Consider the following 18,886-nt stretch of genomic DNA (forward strand, 5'->3'; position numbering starts at 1 on the left):
TAAGTGACTTGCCCAGGATCACACAGCTAGTACATGTCTGAAGTCAGACTTCAATCCAGGACTTCCCATCTCAATAGAGACCAGGCTCTCTATTCACTGAACAAATAGCTGCCCCCTGTGCTGGCTTTTAAATTCAGAAGTTGTAAAGATATATAGAGGAAAAATTCAAAATGATCTGATTTTCCTAGAAATTAGGCTTTTATCAAGTTCTCAAACAGTGTCTACCTTGCTAGCTTTCCGGTTCCTGGAGGCTTTTCATTGTCACTAGAATTCCATTTCTCTTCTGTTTCAGTCTTTTCCCATCATCCCTCCCACAGTGACCACTTGGATACGTTTTTAAGGAGATTCCTGTTCAGAGATGATCTGAATCAGATGACCCCTGAGATACTCAACAATTCTTTGATTTGCAGAATGGGAGAAGGGTCTCCTACTGGCAACCAGTCCCTTGGATATTTCTAGGTCTTAAGTGACCTCCCTTGGAATCATTCTCTTTCCTTCCCTGCTTTATTTGTAGACAGAACTCTTGGTCAGATATAGGTTGGACTAGATGGCCTCTGAAAGTCCTTTCAGCTCTGAGTATATGGTCCAGTCTTCTGTGGACCCTCATGCTCTCCTGAGCTCCCATCATCCTCCCTTTCACACAGATGGAATTCTCTTTCTAAGACAGGGATTAAGGGGATACTACTATCCACCCTCTCATTCTACTGCTGGCTCTATGAAACAGAGAGCACCATACAGGACTGGGATGGGGGAAAGGAGATCATTACAAAAGACAGCTCTTATCAGGAAACTTGGCCTTTCCTTTCAAAAGGGACAGGAAAGCACATAGTTAAAAATAATCAAGGGAAACATTCAAGTTTGAAAGTATCAAGGAAGTGGGGGTGGGCTATGGAAGTGGGAAGAACATCAGACATGGATTCAGGAGACTCTGATCTTGCTCCCACTCTTGCCACTTGCTAGGTAGGTGACCTGGACCAGGGTCTCCTGAATCCAAGTCTACTGTTCTCCCCACTCCCATCCAATCCATCCTCCATTTAGTTGCCAGTGGTTTTCCTAAAACATGGGTCTGAATGTGTCACCTTCACCCACATTCAATAAAACCCAATGACTTCCTATTGCCTCTAGGATCAAATACAAAATACTTTGTTTGGCATTCAAAGCTCTCCATAACCTGGCCCCCTTCTATCTTTCAAGTCTTTTTATACTTTCCTCTATATCACAGACCCTTCGATCCACTGACCTCGTGGCTGTTCCATGAACAAAACATTTCATCTCTTGGCTCTGGGTATGTTCTCTGGTTGCCTCCCATGCCTGCCATGCTCCCTCTTCCAGCTTCAGCCTCCTGACTTCTTTTAGGTCTCAACTCAAAGCCCATCTTCTACAAGAAGCCTTTCCTAAGCCTTCTTAATGCTTGTGCCTTCAGTCTCTTGATTATTTCCTATTTATCCTGGATCTAGCTTGTTTGTAGATGTTGGTTGTGAGCTCCTTGAGGGCAGGGACTGTCTTTCTGTATCCCTAGTTTTTAGCACATAGTAGAGACCTAATGAATATGGAACGACTGACCAATTGGCTGGCATCATATTGTGAACACCTTGAGAGCAGGGACTGTTTCTGCCTTTGTACCTCCTTAGCACAGTGGCTGAAAAATAATAGCACTTAATAAATACTTGCTGGCTTGGCTTGATGGATTGGTTACACATCACTGAAAGTACAGAAACTAGAAAACCCTTAAAAGGGAAGCTACAAAGGATTCAATCAATCAATAAACATGCATGGAGCACCTACTACATATCAGTCACTGTGCTAAGTGCTGGGCATACAAAAGGAGGCAAAAAGGCCCTGCCTTCCAAGGCACTTGACCCCTATTTCCTAGTCCTTGCCACTCTTCTGTCTTGGAACCAATACTTAGCAATGATTCCAAGATGGAAGGTAAGGATAAAAAAAAAAATCCAGCCCTCAAGGAGCTCAACATTTAAAGGATAGGGGAGGGGGCAGCTAGGTGGCTCAGTGGATTGAGAGCCAGGACTAGAGGCAATAAGTCCTAGATTCAAATCTGACTTCAGATACTTCCTAACTGCGTGTCCATGGGCAAATCATCTAACACCATTTGCTTAGAACTTACTGCTCTTCTGCCTTGAAATCAATATAGAGTTCTGATTTTAAGATGGAATGTAAGGGTTAAAAAAATAGACTCTAAAGGATGGGTGATCAGGCTAGATGACCACTCAGGACCATTCCAGCTGCAATATTCTCAGATCCTACAAGACTCTGACTATGATTCTCTTACTCTATAGTTCTTGAATTCTAATGTTGAACTCAGCTGGGTCCTCCCCAATTTTTTTTCTTTCCTTCTTTTTAATCTCAGAAGAAACTACCATTTAGCTCTATCTTTTTGGCTTCACTTCAATACTTTGAGAGATCTCTCATCAATCTAGGTAATGCCTTTACATGCACAGAATAAAATCCATTTTCTCGTCACTGCTGATCCTCTTTCCTTTCTGCTTGCACATTTTCTTACTGAATGTCTTCAACATCACTTCCTGCACATGTCAGCAATTGTAACCTGCTGCTGTCTACATACGCCCACCATGCCTCTCCTTCTTGCCCTTTGGGTCACAGGTAATTTGCTTCTTAGGAGATAATGGTGTTCCATGATTCACAGCCATATAGTCTCACCAGGAAAATAATCATGTTGAGAAGATGGGTTTCAGCACAGGAATATTTCAGGATCAGTGAAAGCTGTATGCATGCAATTGTCTTTTTTCCTTTTCAAGTTTGGGCCAGTTCATTTTCCATCTGCAGTATCTGTTCACGATATACCAGTTGTAACAAAAAGCCTCTAGGGATAGGTAAGTGGCTCAGTGGATAGAGAGCCAGGCTTGGAGATGAGAGGTCTTGGGTTCAAATGTGGCTTAGACATCTCCTAGCTGTGTCACTGGGCAAGTCACTTAACCCCAATTGCCTAGCACTTACCACTTGGATTAAAAAACCAGAATGACTCAGAGGAAAACAGTTTTAAAGGTCGTCCTCCAATGTCTCCCCTTCCCGGCTCCTAACAAGGTGTTCTCCATGCATAATCTACAAGGTTCCTATGTAGATAGGGCCACAGAGAATATTTTCTGCCTGAGAAGAAGCCTTAGTAGAGGCTTTTAAGACAGAAGCTAAGGATTGAAAAAAATAGAAGACTTTTCATATCTCTTCCAACTCTGAGAAGCTATGATGCTGATGGAATAACTCAATGGTGGACTATCCAACTACACACTATTGTGGATATGGGTAATCCAAGGCAATCCAGTCCAGAAAACACTTAACTGCCTAAAGTGTACTGTAAGTCATTGTGCTTGGCACTGGAGATGCAACAATAGAACCCCAAAAAAGTGCCTTCCTTCAAGTAACTTGCATCTATGAGAATTTATTTTTTATATACTACATTAATCTGTATATAAGCATCAGTGAGAATTTCTGTGTATTCCTGAGTCTGGTTTCTGGGTCAGAGAATTCCATCCAGTTTAATGCTTTTTGCATTTCTTTGTCCTTAGGAATTCCAATGAATGTTTTCCTTTTTAACAGAATTTGCTTAATAGAAAGGAGAGATAAGAACTCTCTTCCTGCCTACATGAGATTCATCACCTATAGTTTGGGGAGGGGTGGATAGTTTGATGGACCACCTCCTAATTAGATATTTATCAATTAGAGATGCTTTGGGATATTCATAGCTCCTAAAACTCTTTTTAGAGATCTGCCTAAGGGACATTGGTAGCTTTCTTCATCAAGAGAGCCATTGACCTATCACTTTATTGGTAAAAATGGTAATCTAATCAATAATTGGATGTTCTTCTGCAAAATCAGTCTCTTGAAATAATTTTAATGATAACACATCCTACTGAGGGGTTACAACATGTAAAAAGATGAGTGAATAAATGAAAGATAAGCAAACAAGTGACAAGTAAACATTTAAAGAGGTCCAAAGTATTGACAAACCAGAATGATCAAGAAAGGATTTCCCTAGAAAGTGTCATAAGAACTGAGCCCTGGAGTATGCCAAGGAGGTTTTGAGGCTGAAATGAGTGTAAGACATTCTTGACCCACTGGGGCTTTTTCTATGTACATTGCTAAGCAGTGCTATTTATTGTGGTTATCCTGGAGGAGGGCCCGTAATATGATTCATGAAACACACTGCCATCACCAAAAAGAAATAAGTTCTGGCCTCTCTCTTGGCCAACTTGGAATCTTTGTGGGATATTTTCCATGACAGAGTAGAACACCCTTATGGAGTTTTCTATCCCTCCTCGAAGTTTCACTGGGTCCTGATGATCAGAGAATGGTTGAACCACATTCTCTGTATCCTTATCTTACCAGGAACTTTATAGAATCTTAACTTGCATTATGGAGAACACCTTGCTGGGGGCCTGGAAGGGGCAACATTGGAGGACAGGCTTTAAAGCTTGTGCTTTCCTCTGGGCCATTTTGGTTTTTTAGTCAATAAATAATAAGTGGAATATCTTGTCTTTCTTGGCATTTTCAGATTAATTTAGAACTCTTATCTACCAACTGAGATCTTCAAATGATTTTGAACCTTAAAGACTAGGCAAGTTCCCTGAGCTATGGAGAGGTAAAGAAGGCATCTGCCCAGGGTCCCAAAGCCAGTGTGTTAGAGGTGGGCTTGAACATCTCCATTAGATCACCGTGCCTTTCTACTGGAATCTAGTGTGGCCTGACAGACAATCCCTGTAAAAATACTCACTTTCCTTCATGTGTATATATAGTGTGTGTATGTATATATGTGTAAGTATGTATGTACATATATATACTGTATACTATGTGCATCTGTATCATGTTTGACTGACACCATATTGTAAACTCCTTGAGAGGAGGCGCTATCTTTGCCTTGGTATCTGCTTAGTACAGCATCTGGCACGTACTGGCTCTTAATAAATGCTGCTTGACTCTCGTGTTCCACATCATGGACCATATTGTGTGTATTTATGTAAGTATTAAATAGATATTTATGCAGATATACTATACATGCTATATGTAAAGTGCTTATATGTGTACCTATGTACACACATGCCTATATGTATATCATATATAAATCTGGGTATACACATACTGTGTAGATATACCATACATGTTACATATATAAAGTGTTTGTGTATACATATACACATATGTAAATAGTATCTAGAAATATGTGTATATGTATATGTCAATTGCTACATGTATAAAGTGTTTGTATGTATATATACATGTATATAAAATCTGTGCACATACTATTGTTCTATACATATAAAGTGTTTGTGTGTATATATGCGTGTATGTACATGTATATGCATGCATGCATGTATTGTGAAGATTGGATTTGGCTCTCCCCTGATTGTAACAATGAAGGTACTTAGCTCTTCCTTTATTGTGAAGATTAAATTGTAATCCCCTGTATATTTTTAGATTTAAATCCCCAAAATTGTAAACCCAGTATTTAAAGTGGATCTACCCATTTTAACCACAAAAAGGTATGAACTAACCACAAAAAGGTGTGAATTAACCACAAAAGGTGTGAACACCCATTTCATACATTGAGTGGGAGGTCTGTGACCCATGTGTGAAAGAGTGGGCAGTCCTGGAGAGGAGCCTCTGCTGTGATTGTTAGACATAAAATTTAGGGGAGGTGATGCAAGAGAAAAAGGTCTTTAAATAGTGGAAACAGAGACACACAGAGATTCATCATCAGTCACTCAGAGTTGGACTGGAAGAGAATTACTCATAATTGGAGTGAAGACAGTCACTTGGAGCTGGAGGGAAGATAGACACTTGAGGAGAGACTGGAAGACAGACACTCAGGCTTGGAGTGAAGACACTTGGCTATGGAATTGGACCCCTGGAGGAGCTCCTGCAGGAGACCTCAGATTGCTTTCCTTTTAGATGGTCACTGTGCTGAGAGTAAAAGCTGACTTCTTTCCTTGCCTTTTCTGGAGGTGTGAACCTCTGAGAAAGGCCCATCATCTTGAAACTCCATTCCCCTGACTGGTGCCTTAGAATTTCTACCTGGCTCAGAGGAAACCAGAGTTTTCTCTCTCTCTCTACCCTTTTCTCTCTTCCTTAATATCTTCCCTTTATTATAAAATAAACTACCATAATTCCACTTACTTGAGTAATTCATTTTGGGATTTAGAAATTAAATCCCTGGTAACCACCAATTAATCAATTAATCTATTCAGTCTAACAACATAAATTTAACAGTATATATATATATATATATATATATATATATATGCATACACACACACACACACACATATATATATATACATATGTGTGTGTGCATGGATAGGTAGATAGATGGTTGGATGGCTGGAGAGAGAGAGACAGATTAGATAGACAGAGATTATATTGATCGATTGATAGGTAGATAGACAGAGAAAGAGAAATGGAGATATTAGATTGATAGATATATAGAGCCAGATTAGATAGAGAGATTAGTTAGATAGATAGACAGACAGACAAAGAGAGTTATTAGATATTAGAGAGAGTTAGATTAGATAGAGATTAGATAAATAGACAAAGAGAAAGATATTAGATAGATTGATAGAGAAACAGACAGATATATATATATATATATATATATATACAGAGATATAGATAGACAGATTAGATAGATGTAGATAGACAGAGAGACAAATAGAGAGTCATAGACAGATAGATAGATAGACAGACAGATGATAGGCAGCTAGGTGGCATAATGGATAGAGCACTGGACCTAGAGTCAGAAAGACTCATCATCCCGAGTTTAACTGGCCTCCAACACTTACTATCTGTATCTACAAGTAATTTAACTTCTGTTTGCCTAAGAGGTAGCTCAACCAAAATGATCAAGAAAGGATTTCCCTAGAATGAGTTGAGTCCTGGAAGATGCAGGGAAGTTTTGAGGCTGTGATGAGTATGAGACATTCTTGACCCTCTGGGCTTTTTCTACATATATTGCTAAGCAGTGCTATTTTGTTGTAGTTGTGGTTCTCCTGGAGAAGAACTTATCCGGGTCTCAAACACTTACTAGGTGTGTGACCCTGGCAAGTCATTTAATCCTGTTGAACTGGATATATATATATATACACACATATACATATACATATATACACACATATAAATATATATACACAAACATACATATATATGTAAATATATATTAACATATGGCATCTAATGGGCACAGTGAAAAAAGAATTGTACTTGGTAGTCAGGAGAACTGAGTTCAAATTGTACCACAGACACTAGCTATGTATCTCTACAAGTCTCTTAAAAACTTTTTCAGTCTGTTTGTTCATATAGGATAATAAAAGCACCTAATTTACAAGGGTGTTGGGATAAGCAAACCAGATTACATATATTGATATACATATACATATATAGTGCTTTGCAAATCTTAAAGTGCTGTATAAATGTTAGCAGCAATTATTTTGGTGTTAACTATTCTGTTGAATACTATAAGGACAAAATGTTGTCTTATAAAGACTACAAAGATGAGAACATATCCATATGAGTGGTAGTTGTCATGATCTCCTCATTCACTTCTTTACTATGATAAAATTTTGATTCTTTTTTTCTCTCTCTATTTTCTCAGCATCTTCCTGTATGGGTGATGTATCTGGAAAATTGAACCCTGAGTGCCTTCAAAATCAGGTTGCCGCCAGCACAAATTCATTCTGTTTGTACTTGGTCAGATTCAACTGTTCTGTCTGAATTCATGTTGTCAAATGTCATTTTATTTCCATCTCCTCCTATGAATTGGACGCTGAGGTGTTAGAGTGCCAATGTGATTGTTTCACTTTCATCAGCGATGAGTCTTTGATAACACTGGCTGATCTGGGGCGTGCATTTATAATAGCCATTCATAGTTCCTTAAGGTCTGGGATTCAATCCCTCCTTAGTCCCACTTGCTAGATTCTCCCTGCAAAACACAACTAAGGTGCTACATCCCCTAAGAAACCTTCTTGGATTTCCTTCCCCTACCTATTTTCCCTTTTCACCTGACCTATTTGTGTACAGACTGTGTTCTCCCCCAGAACTACTCCAGAAGAATATCAGCTCCTGATCAGTAAGAGTATTTAAGAGAGACAGAGACAGAGTCAAAGAGACAGAAAGACAGAGACAGAAGGAGAAAGGGGGGTGGAGGGAGGGAAGGAGAAAGGGATATGGAGGGAGAGGGAGAGAGATGGAGAAAGGGAAGGAGGGGAAGAGAAATAGAAAGAGACAGAGAGATGAAGGGAGGGAGAGAGACAGACAGAGATAGAAAAAGGACCAGGATGGAGGGAGAGAAAGGGAGAGAAAGGGAGAGGAACAGAGAGAGGGAGGGAGAGGGAGAGAAAGAAGTAGAGACATAGAGAGGAAGAGAGGGAGACAGAGGAAGAGAGGGGGGCAGGGAGGGATGGAGGGAAGGAGGGAGAGAAAGAGATACCCACACAAATATGAATATATATGTATATCTTTATCTTTTTATCCCCAGCACCAAGAAGTCAAGCCAACAAACATTTATTAATGGTTTATTACGTGTAGAACACTGTCCAAGGTGCTAAGAATACAAAGAAATTTATTTGGAGATCAATTGAATTTTATACCTTAGGATTATCAGTTTAGAGCTGAATAGGTCCTTGAAATTATTGCATCCATGATAATACATGTATAACCCAGATTGAATTGCTTGCTAGCTCCAGGAGGAGGGAGAGAGACAATTTGGATCACATAACTTCAGAAAACTTATGCAGAAGTTTGTTATATCATCTTTATGATAATAATTAAAAAAAAAGAAATCATTGTATCCAAATCTCTTGTTTAGAGATAAAGAAATTGAAGCCAAGTAGCTAAGGTCAAGAAGTAAAGTCGTTTCCCCACAGTCATACCAGTTGACAAGCAATAGTAGGAGGATTAGAATTGACATCTTCTGGGTCCAAATCTAGCAGCCTTTCTATTTATTTTTCTTTTTACTTTAGTTTATAAATGTATTTTGTTGGGACTTACATCAAGCTGTCTATACAGTGTTAACACCTTGTAAAGAGTTTATTGAAGTTCAGATTTTGTCCCACCACTGTTTTGAGAGATGAAATTGCTTTTGAGATCCCAGTATCTTTTTCTGAATTCCTTCACAAATGAGTTTGTGCTCTAGACAGCACCATACCTCTCACCCTGGCAAGGAGATTAAGTCATTGCTGACTTAGGAAGGTTCTGGTCTCCTTTGGCCTCAGTGTCTACATCAGTTACAGTTTCTATGACACCGTGAATATCAGGGCCATTTCTTTGATCTGGACCCACAAGGGAACTGTGAAAGGAAATCCTCAGGAGGAAATTCAATTTACCAATAGGGGTCCTCAGTCTTTGATTCTATATCTTTTAGAGCCTTGTTGAACTCTTTTGTTTACTGAGATGTGAAGAAGGCCCTTGACCATAGTCACAGCCCATGTCAGAGGTAAGACTTAAGTCCCTGACTTTGAGACTGGCTCTCTATCTTTTAGTTCACAATTCCTCTCCATTGGATGGACATCTTTCTTTTATATCTTTCCTTTTGCTCTGAGTCAACAACTTGTCCAAATAGGTCAAATAATAATAAAAATAATAATTTACATGTATTTATCATCTTAAGACTTAAAAAAAAACCCTTACCTTCTATCTTAGAATCAATACTAGGTATTGATTCCAAGGCATAAGAACAGTATGGGCTAGGCATTTGGAGTTAAGTGACTCACCCCAGGGTCACACAGCTAGGCAATGTCTGAGGTCAGATTTGAACCCAAGACCATCTCATATCTAGGCCTGACTCTCAATCCACTGAATTACCTAGCTACTCCTATCATTTTAAGATTTGCAGAGTTTTTTTCCATCTGATCCGCAACCTTGGTGAGTTAAGTGCTAGTATTACTCTCATTTTACACATAAGGAAACTGAGGCAGATAGGAATGAATCAATTGGTCCAAAATCAATGAGTCAGGATTCAAACTCAGATCTCTCTGATTCCAAGCCCAGTATTTTATCCACTGCACCATCTAGTTGTCTCAGACCGTTTAGAACTACTGTGATTATGGGTGCCATCTTTATATATTTATTCTTGCAGCTGGATATTGATTTGGATTTTTCCTCTAATGGCTGAAGTGTTTGACTATACATGAATATATAAATCTGAAATGACCCCTACATCAGCTTCTGACTCCCTTCTTGAAAATATCCATGGTGTGGATTTTGTGAGAAGTCTATGAGACTGATTCTTTAACTTTCTATCTAGAAGACATTTTTCAAGAGAATTTGCACCCCTATTAAGTGGCACAGTGGATAGAGTCCAGGAGTCAGGCAGACCTGACTCTGCAGCCTGCTTCAGATCCTTAATGCTATATGACCAGCTAATTGTTAACCTATGTCTGCCTCAGTTTCCTCACTTATAAAATGGAGAAAATAGGAGACCTGCCTTCCAGGGTTGCTGCAAGGATCAAAAAAGATAGCTTTATGTCTTTTTGCACTTTATATAAAACTTTAAAAGGTTCTATAAATATTATTATAGTATAAATGTTATATATAATAGTTAATACATATAATAAAATGTTATTATTATTACTTTGAATTGAAAAGAACCCACAGTAATATATTCATTGATTTGTAGAATCTAGTCTAGTTCTTCCCCAATTTTTTATAATTCTTCATCCTCAGCAAGAGAGGTTGGTCCAAAAGTTTCCATTGTCTTCATGGAATTCTTTTATGCTAATGGTCATGGCAAATATGAAACATGGAGATGACCGAGCATGCCAGATCTCTGGGTACATGAGGAAACCAGGGGAACCTGTGAGCTTCTTTCTATTGGGTTTCAACTTCCTCATGCCTTCTAGAGTATTAGTAATAAGGATGCCAATGCCAGTGTGATCCCGACCCTCTAGCTGTAGATGAACTTAGTAGTTATTGGGAAAGGCTAGCATATGTAAGGCATCAACAGCTAAATTAATACTTATAAATGGTCTAAAAGACAATCATTCTTAGCACCCTTTGCCTCCTTTGAAACTGCTCTACCATCACAATTGCAAATTGGAGATAATAATTGTACCTCTGTTAGAGGGTTGTTCCTGGGTTCAAATCTGGCTTCAATATTTCCTATTTGTGTGACCCTGGGCAAGTCACTTGACCCATTGCTTTGTTGCCTAGTTCTTCCTGTTCTTCTGCCTTGGAACGAATACAGTTGCCTCTTACTATATCATGGTTCACTCACCGTGGCTTCATTGTATCATGTTGGTTTAAAAAAAAATCTAATTCTATATCATGGAGTGTTCATTATATCACAAGATTTTGAGAATGACTATCATACTGTACACAATGGAAATGCAGTATGCCATTACTGACTGAGTAAGTTTGCCAACATGAGATTGTACTATTGGCTGAAAGGCAACCAACCACAGCACTATGTTCTGTATCCTGGGCTCTGATTGGCTCAGTGTTTATAAGTGTGTAGAAAAGGTTAAGAAGAGTATGAAAAAGATTTATAGGAGAGTAAGAAGGTCTTTAAATATACATAAATAATAAAATAAATATAATGCCACCACTTCACAGATTTTCACCTATTGTGGGGGTCTTTGGAACATAACTCCCACAATAGGTGAGGGATCACTGTACATAGAATTAATTCTAAGACAGAAGATAACAGGTTCGTTTTTTTTTTTAAAGAACTTAGCCAGTGTCTGGCATACAATAGATGCTTAATAATAAAAGATCTTCCTTTCCTCCTTCCCTTAAATAACTTACTCCTGGTCAACCAGACAGTATATATCCAAGGTGGAGTTTGAACCAGGTTTTCCTAACTCCAAGGCCACCACTCCAGTCACTATACCAATGCTACTAGCTGTATTATAGTTTTATTCATTCTATCAATTTCCACAGCTTCACTTTCTGGGAAGCTTCCTAGTGAGGAACCTCTGTAGACTTAGCTTTACACTAAGAAAATTTCCCCCAAACCATTTCCTAGCCTTGCTCCACCCCTTACCCCATGCAGAAGTCCCCTCCACTTTGGTCTTCTTTCTTACCTGTTTGGGGGGATGGATACCCAAACTGCTGCAGGTCATCAGCTTCCTCTCGCCTCCGGGTGTCCGTGGACCTCAAGGATTGACTCCTAGAATTATATCTTCCACTTGCTATTTGGAAGAAGAAATATAGAGGGTTAGAGAAAAAGGGGGAGATCAAAATACTGGGTCTGTTGCTAGCTCAAGTTCCAGCCTCTCTCCCCTCTCTGATTATCCCCTACCCAGGCAAGAAGAGATTGTGTCATCCTCAGAACAAAGGCTCCCTGAAGTCAGGGGTTGGGTTCTTCCCTTCAGACCAGGGACTTCCCAAGGCCAAAGGCAGTGTATCCCCTTTAGACCAGAAGCTCCCTGAAGTCAGTGGTCTTGTTTCCCCTCATATCCTACTCAGGTTCCCCAAATTCTTTCTGATAAGACCTGCTGAGTCTGGCCTCATGACCAGAAAGGTTCATAAAATTTGAAAAAAGAAAAGACAAAAGCTCACACAGTGGCACTCTCATTATAATTTGATTTAACATTATGGAAGGATTTTAAAAATGCATGAAGTCATTAAGGTCGATTATTAGAGAAATCTCATAAGCTGAGACTGTGGGCCAGGGAGAGAGGCAGCCCCATTGGGACTAGATTTGTTCAAGGCATACCCCCTATAAAATCAGGCCTCAGAAGATACAATCTGGCATAGTGGGATGAACCCTGAACTGTGAATTAGGACATGAGTTCCACTGCTTTCTAAGTTACTCAATAGAGTCCTAGAATACCAGACCTGGAAAGAGCCTTAGAGACCATCTGAAATATGGATTCTTAAACTTTTTTTGAGTCTATGGAGCCTTTTAGCAATCAAGTGAAGTTTGAGGATCCTTTCTCAGAATTATGCTTTTAAATGCATAAAATAAAATACATAGGATTACAAAGGAAACCAATTGAAATATGGTTATTTTTGTTGTCGTCCAATTGTTTTCAGTCAATCTTCTTGACCCCATTTGGGGACTTCTTGGCAAAGATACTTGAGTGATCTGACATTTCCTTCTCCAGCTCATTTTAAAGATGAGGAAACAGAGGCCAACAGGATTCAATGACTTACCCAGGGTCACACAGATAGTAAGTGTCTGAGACCAGATTTGAACTCAGGAAAATGAGTCTTTCTGAATCTAGGTCCAGCACTCTATCCACTGCTTCATTTAGCTGAAATGGCTATCCAAATGTTTTTAAAATAATTTCATAGATTCCAGGTTAATGACCCCTTGATTTAGCAAAAGCCTGAGAGAGAACTAGAGAGAGAGAGACAGACAGACAGACAGACAGACAGACAGACAGACAGAGACAGAGACAGAGAGAGAGACAGAGAGAGAGAGAGACAGAGAGAGACACAGAGAGAGACACAGAGACAGAGACAGAGACAGAGACAGAGACAGAGAGAGACAGAGAGAAGTGATTTGGCCCAGGTTATACATATGGTTGTCAGTTTGGACCCAGTGTGTGGCAAGGGAGGTGTGTTCCTAGTCCTGGTACCATTACTGATGTGTATAATCTTGAATGGGTCACATCCTTTCTCTGGGTCCTATTTCCTCATCTATAAAAATGAAGAAGTTGAAAAGAAAAATTATTTCCACTGTTCTTTCCAGCTCTGTTACTTGCCACCATGAATAATCTAGAAGCCATCTATGAGATGGATTACTTTTGTTTGCCTGTTGTCAATGAATGCTGCCATTTTATGACCTTATGCCTCTAAAATAGGACTGAGTACACGTGATTATAGATGATGGTTGCAATCTAGGCGTGTTGGACATAAAATTTGTCTCCCACAGATAATCCAGTAGGTATTTAATACTCATTAATAATTGACAGTTAATTATGAAAGAAGATACTGTCCCTTTATCATTACTGGAAAAGGAAGCTGGCTTGGGAAGGGGTGTGGAAAAGAGTCCAAACCTCATTCTTCAAAATATAAGGAGATTGGTTTGATACTGATTTTCTGGATAAAAGACAAAAACAACCCAAGGAGCCTCACCAAAACGTGTGCTAGGTCTGTTTCCTTATCTGCAAAATGAGGAATTTGACTTAGCCTTTCAGGTAAATCCCTTCAAGTTCTAAATCTATGGTCATATGATCTTTTAATTAGTTGAGAAAACTCAGATTTAGGCATTCAGGTCATAGTAGTGTCTCCTCTCACATGGAGTCATTCCACTCTTGGCAGGACTAGCTTGGTACGGCTATGGAATAGTGTGATCAAGATTTGGTATCCTAGAGCTAAAGTGTCCTGATCTCTTTCTTACTCAGCCTCCTTTAGCAATCTATTACATTTTCCCCAACATCCCATAATTCCTCTCTCACATTCCATTACCTAGACCCAATATTGCCCAACATTCTGTTTTTCTCCATTCTGTAGCCTGCCCAACATTCCATAACCCAGATCCAATATTGCCTGGTATTCTGTGGTCCCTTCTTTATATTCCATAGTCATAATCCAACATTCCATAACCCATTCAATAGTACCAAAATTCTGTAGCCCCTCCTTCATATTCCATAGCCTTATCCCAACATTCCATAATCTAGACTGTGAAAGGGAATTCTTGGTTCTCTTTGTCTATTCTGAGTTTGTACTTGTGAAAAGGGAATCCTTTGTCCTCTTTGCCTAGTTGCAGTGAAGCTTTGGTTAACACTAACTTAAGTATCTCACTAGGTTGTGAAGACAGGATTAACTCTCTTTTGTCTGCTTTTTGATTGAATCAACACAAGCTTGAACTAGGTGGAGGAGCTTACAAACCACTTAGTGAATTCACACCTAGTGCTAGGTGAAAAGCCAGCAAGATCCTGGGAGAGCTCCACCATTTTTTCTAACTCAAAAAGCTTGCAAATTCTTTTAAGAGTTCACACACTCAGAAATGTGTGGTTCTGAAGGTGTGAATCCTAGGAGGAGAGTTGCTACCTTCAGAGGATGAGAGGTATAACAATTTTGGAAACTGTGATTGGTCCATGTGAAGAGGGACAGGGATAGGTAACTATCATAAAAGCCACAAACATCCTTGGGCTGGGAGTCTGGTGAAATTGAGTCTTGTGGAAAGTGTCTCCTGGAGATCGTCTTTAAGGAACCTCATTGGAGACTGCTGTGTGGATCCTGACTTCAGCTTAGACTCTGACTCCTGGACTACTTGGTTGGGTGAGTGAAAAGGCTCGCTCCCTTCCTAGTTTCCCAAGAGACCAGCTTCCATCTTGAAGGAGGCCATGTGATTACTCACTATGGGGTCTCCTCGTTGAGGACTAGTATAGGTATTTTCTCTAACCTCTTTCACATTTCTCTACTTTATTGCTTCCCCTCCATTTTGGTAAATAAATGACATCCAACCATTAAATTTAACCTTTACAAGACCCAATATTCCCTAACTCAGAACTAAGATTCTGTAAGCTCTCCTTTACATTCCTTAGTCCTGTCCCAACATTCCATAATCCAGACTCAATAGTACCCAACATTCTGTTATCTCTTCTTCATATTCCATAGCCTTGTCCCAATATTCCATAATCCAGACCCAATATTATCCAACCCAGAACTAAGATTCTGCAATCCCTCCTTTACAAATTCCATAGCCCTGTCCTAGCAACCCACAACCCAAATCTGACAATCCACATTTTCTGACCCAATATTCTTCAGCTTCTTCATATCCTGCCATGCTGCCCTGACATTCCACCTAGAAGAAACACTTGAAACTCACATCTACTTTCAGTGACCAGTTGTGGCTCCTAGTTAGGCAAAGGCAACCAATCCCTTAATCAGGTCCTCTATAGACCCTCTCCAAACCTTTCATTTCCTACCTGATGGTGCTGTGCCTTCCTACATGCCAGCTTATATTGCCTGACCTTTTCCTATTGGTCAGTAATTGTCCTAAAAATAAGGTTCTGGACCAAAGCTGGAAGTGTCTGCATTTCCAGGTCGCAATGTTGCTTTCACCTGGGAAGGAAATGAGGGATCGTGGGTCCTCAAACTCTTCATGATAGCAGTTCTCCTTTGTTCAGTGTCCAGCTTTGTGTTTACAAAGCACACTTCTAAAGGAGGTCTTGAAGACTTTACAGTCCCCATTACCCAAAAAGGAAACAGAAGCCCAAAGAGGATATGGGGAAGAAGGGTAGACTGAGGCCCATAGCTGAAAGAGAGGAAGCAAGGAGAATGGGGAATAACTTACTATTGCATGCCTTTCTATTGCACAAGCGGCCCTCCTCAAGCACACCCTCACAAGCTGCTCCATGGCCAGGGAGGGCTAGGCATGTTCTCTTACGGGTCTGGAGCCCTCCTCCACAGTCCCGAGTACAGTCTCCCCACAGGGACCAAAGGTTCCAGCCACCTGGGAAGCAGAAAACAAAAATTCAGAAGGTCAAGGCATTTAGGATCTGACTCCAGAGAATGGCAGAATTAGAAGGAAGGATTAGGGAGAAGACAGATGAAATGGCGACCTGTACTCAGCCTATTAAACCATACCCCTCCTCCCAAGGCAAATAAAAATTATTCTTTTACCCTACCCACTCCCACCTCACCAATCCTATGCCTCTCATCTCCTTTAATACCTGGCTCAAAAAAAATCCCTCTCCTCCTGGAAGCCTTCCAGGATTGAACCCCAAACCCCATAATGAGCACTACCTCTCATCTCTTTAAAAGCCAGGGCTCCCTAGACTAAATTAGACTGTGTTCTAAGACACCCTGGTGTTCTGAGCAGCGTGAATAGGAGTTTCCTGAGAAAAATGTTTGTACTTAGCAGTATTTTCCCCTCAAAAAGATTAAAGACAAAATTATATATGTATCCAAAATACTTATTACCTACGGCAATATTCCAGGGAGAAAATAGGTTTAATTTCCTCTATTTGGATCCAAATTTTCCTAAACTCCCTCCCCACACACATACAGACACTTTATCCTGGGGGTGTTTCAGGCTTCCAAGTATCCATGGACAAGCATTTATGATTTTCATAAACATATTTCAAGCCCTAAAGTATTCCACTGCCAAATTAGTTAGGGAAATGTTATCTTAAGCCCTTATGTAAACATAAAATTTTAGAATGTCAGAACTGGGAGGTAGCTCCGAACATAAAATATGGAATGTCAGGGCTCGAAGGGAAATTATAACATTGAAAGTAGGATGTCAGGACTGGAAGACAGCCTAGAATAAAGAACACTGAATAGCATAGCTAGAAGGGACCGTGAAACACAGAATGTCACAACTGGAAGGCCCTTAGAGAGAGAACATTGAATGGTAAGAGTTAGAAAGGAAGCAAGGACACTGAATGTCAGAGCTAGAAGGTTAGAACATTAAATGCTGAGCTAGAAAGGATGCTAGAACACAGAACATTAGAGTTCAAAAGGGACCTCAAACCCTGATTTTACCCAGAGATCAACCTGTCTGCTGCTGACCCACTTCTCATGGCTGTGTCTCATTCTATTATTATCAGTTTGGTCAATGAGTATTAGTCTTGTTTCTCCAAGCAGTACATAAGTCTCCCCAAACCAGAGATCCAGTATTCTCCCTGGCAGACCTCCAGGATCCACCTTCTTTTTTTCCTAGGGGTACTTAATACTGTCAGCTTTGGAACTCTTGCCTTTGGAATTGAACTATTCTGATGGGTGGCTATCTGAGGGCAAACCCACCTTCTGTATGTGGTTCTTTAAACTCAGCTGGCCCCAGGGCACAGAAAAGGGTCCTTCTCATCCCCTCCAGACATCCAGCAGGAATTATCTTGCCATCTAAAATGCCCCCCACGTGCATTCTCCCCTCTCCCCAAAATAAACACGCACATACACACAGAGTAATCAATTACTGTGCAGTTTTCCATCAGCTTCCTAATGGATCAACTCACTGTCCTTGGGATTCCCCATCCCAAATTTCCATTCCCTGGTGACTACTCCCTTGTAGAATTGTCCAAAGAGCAGGCAATGTATCGCTTTTGAATCTTCATGTTTTCAGAGCTTAGCATGGTGCCTGCCACAGAGTAAGCCTTAAGAAAACACTTTTTTCATTCATTATTTCATTCATTCAGCTTCCAGATCTTCCTAAATTGCTGGCTATTTTTTCCTTCCTAAGGCTACAGTGTCTTCCTGGCAGAAAGGAGGAAAGAGCTTTGCTTCTCGGTACCTATCCTCTGAGACCCATCATTTCATTTGCTTTCTCTCCTTAAGTTGGGTTGGACTGGGATGAGGAGGAGAGGATGGAGAGAAGTGTGGGGACCATTTCGAAGTAGAATTGGAAAGAATTAAAAGATCAATGTGAAAGGTCCAACCTCTGACCTTGGGTGAGGACTCCTCTCCTCTGGCTTCTTAACCAGGTTCTGCTTGAACACATCTAATGACAGCAAGTTCACTATCTACTAAAGCATTCCTTTAGGGGACAGTTCTGATTGTCAGAGTTCTTCCTTTCGTGGACCTCTGACCTCACATCCCCCTCTCCCTAGATCTTAGTTCTGTCTTCTAGAGCCAAGAAGAAGCAGCTTCACGCTACCCAAAAAGAATGTTCTTCAAATAGTTGAAGAGAGCCATCGTGGTTCCCATACATCTTTTGGCCAGGAGAAAGGGACAACCTGTGTTGGGTGATCCCAGTATGATTATGGTCAGAGAAGGTTAAAGGTGAGACTATTTATTTCCCTAAAGACACTTGACCATCAGAGCTTTGTAAGGTAGTCCATGGATGTCCTTTGACTCCCTTTAAGCCCCAGTAAAGTTTGAGGATTTAAGGCTGAAGGATCTAGACCCTCAGCTGGTGAAAGAGATAGACTTAGGGAATGGCCAGAAACCAGTATAAGTAGTGCCATTGCCTACAAAGGAAAGAGGGATGAATCTGATGGGGAATGGGAGAGATCTAGAATCATAGATCCAA

The 18,886-nt window shown here is 40.3% G+C and overlaps 1 protein-coding gene across 7 annotated transcripts in view; it reads right to left on the reverse strand.

The window, feature by feature from the left end:
• ADGRB1 (adhesion G protein-coupled receptor B1) overlaps positions 1-18,886 on the reverse strand; it is a 290,949-nt gene that overhangs the window by 178,700 nt on the left and 93,363 nt on the right. For all 7 annotated transcript variants that reach the window (XM_056820734.1, XM_056820738.1, XM_056820736.1 and 4 more), the window contains 2 exons: positions 16,211-16,369; positions 12,042-12,149 (listed from right to left, as the gene is read on the reverse strand). In XM_056820734.1, coding sequence (XP_056676712.1) covers positions 12,042-12,149; positions 16,211-16,369 — 267 coding nt within the window. The remainder of the gene's footprint in view (positions 1-12,041; positions 12,150-16,210; positions 16,370-18,886) is intronic.

The sequence above is a fragment of the Monodelphis domestica genome, chromosome 3, assembly GCF_027887165.1.
Source record: "Monodelphis domestica isolate mMonDom1 chromosome 3, mMonDom1.pri, whole genome shotgun sequence".
Classification (NCBI taxonomy): Eukaryota; Metazoa; Chordata; class Mammalia; order Didelphimorphia; family Didelphidae; genus Monodelphis; species Monodelphis domestica.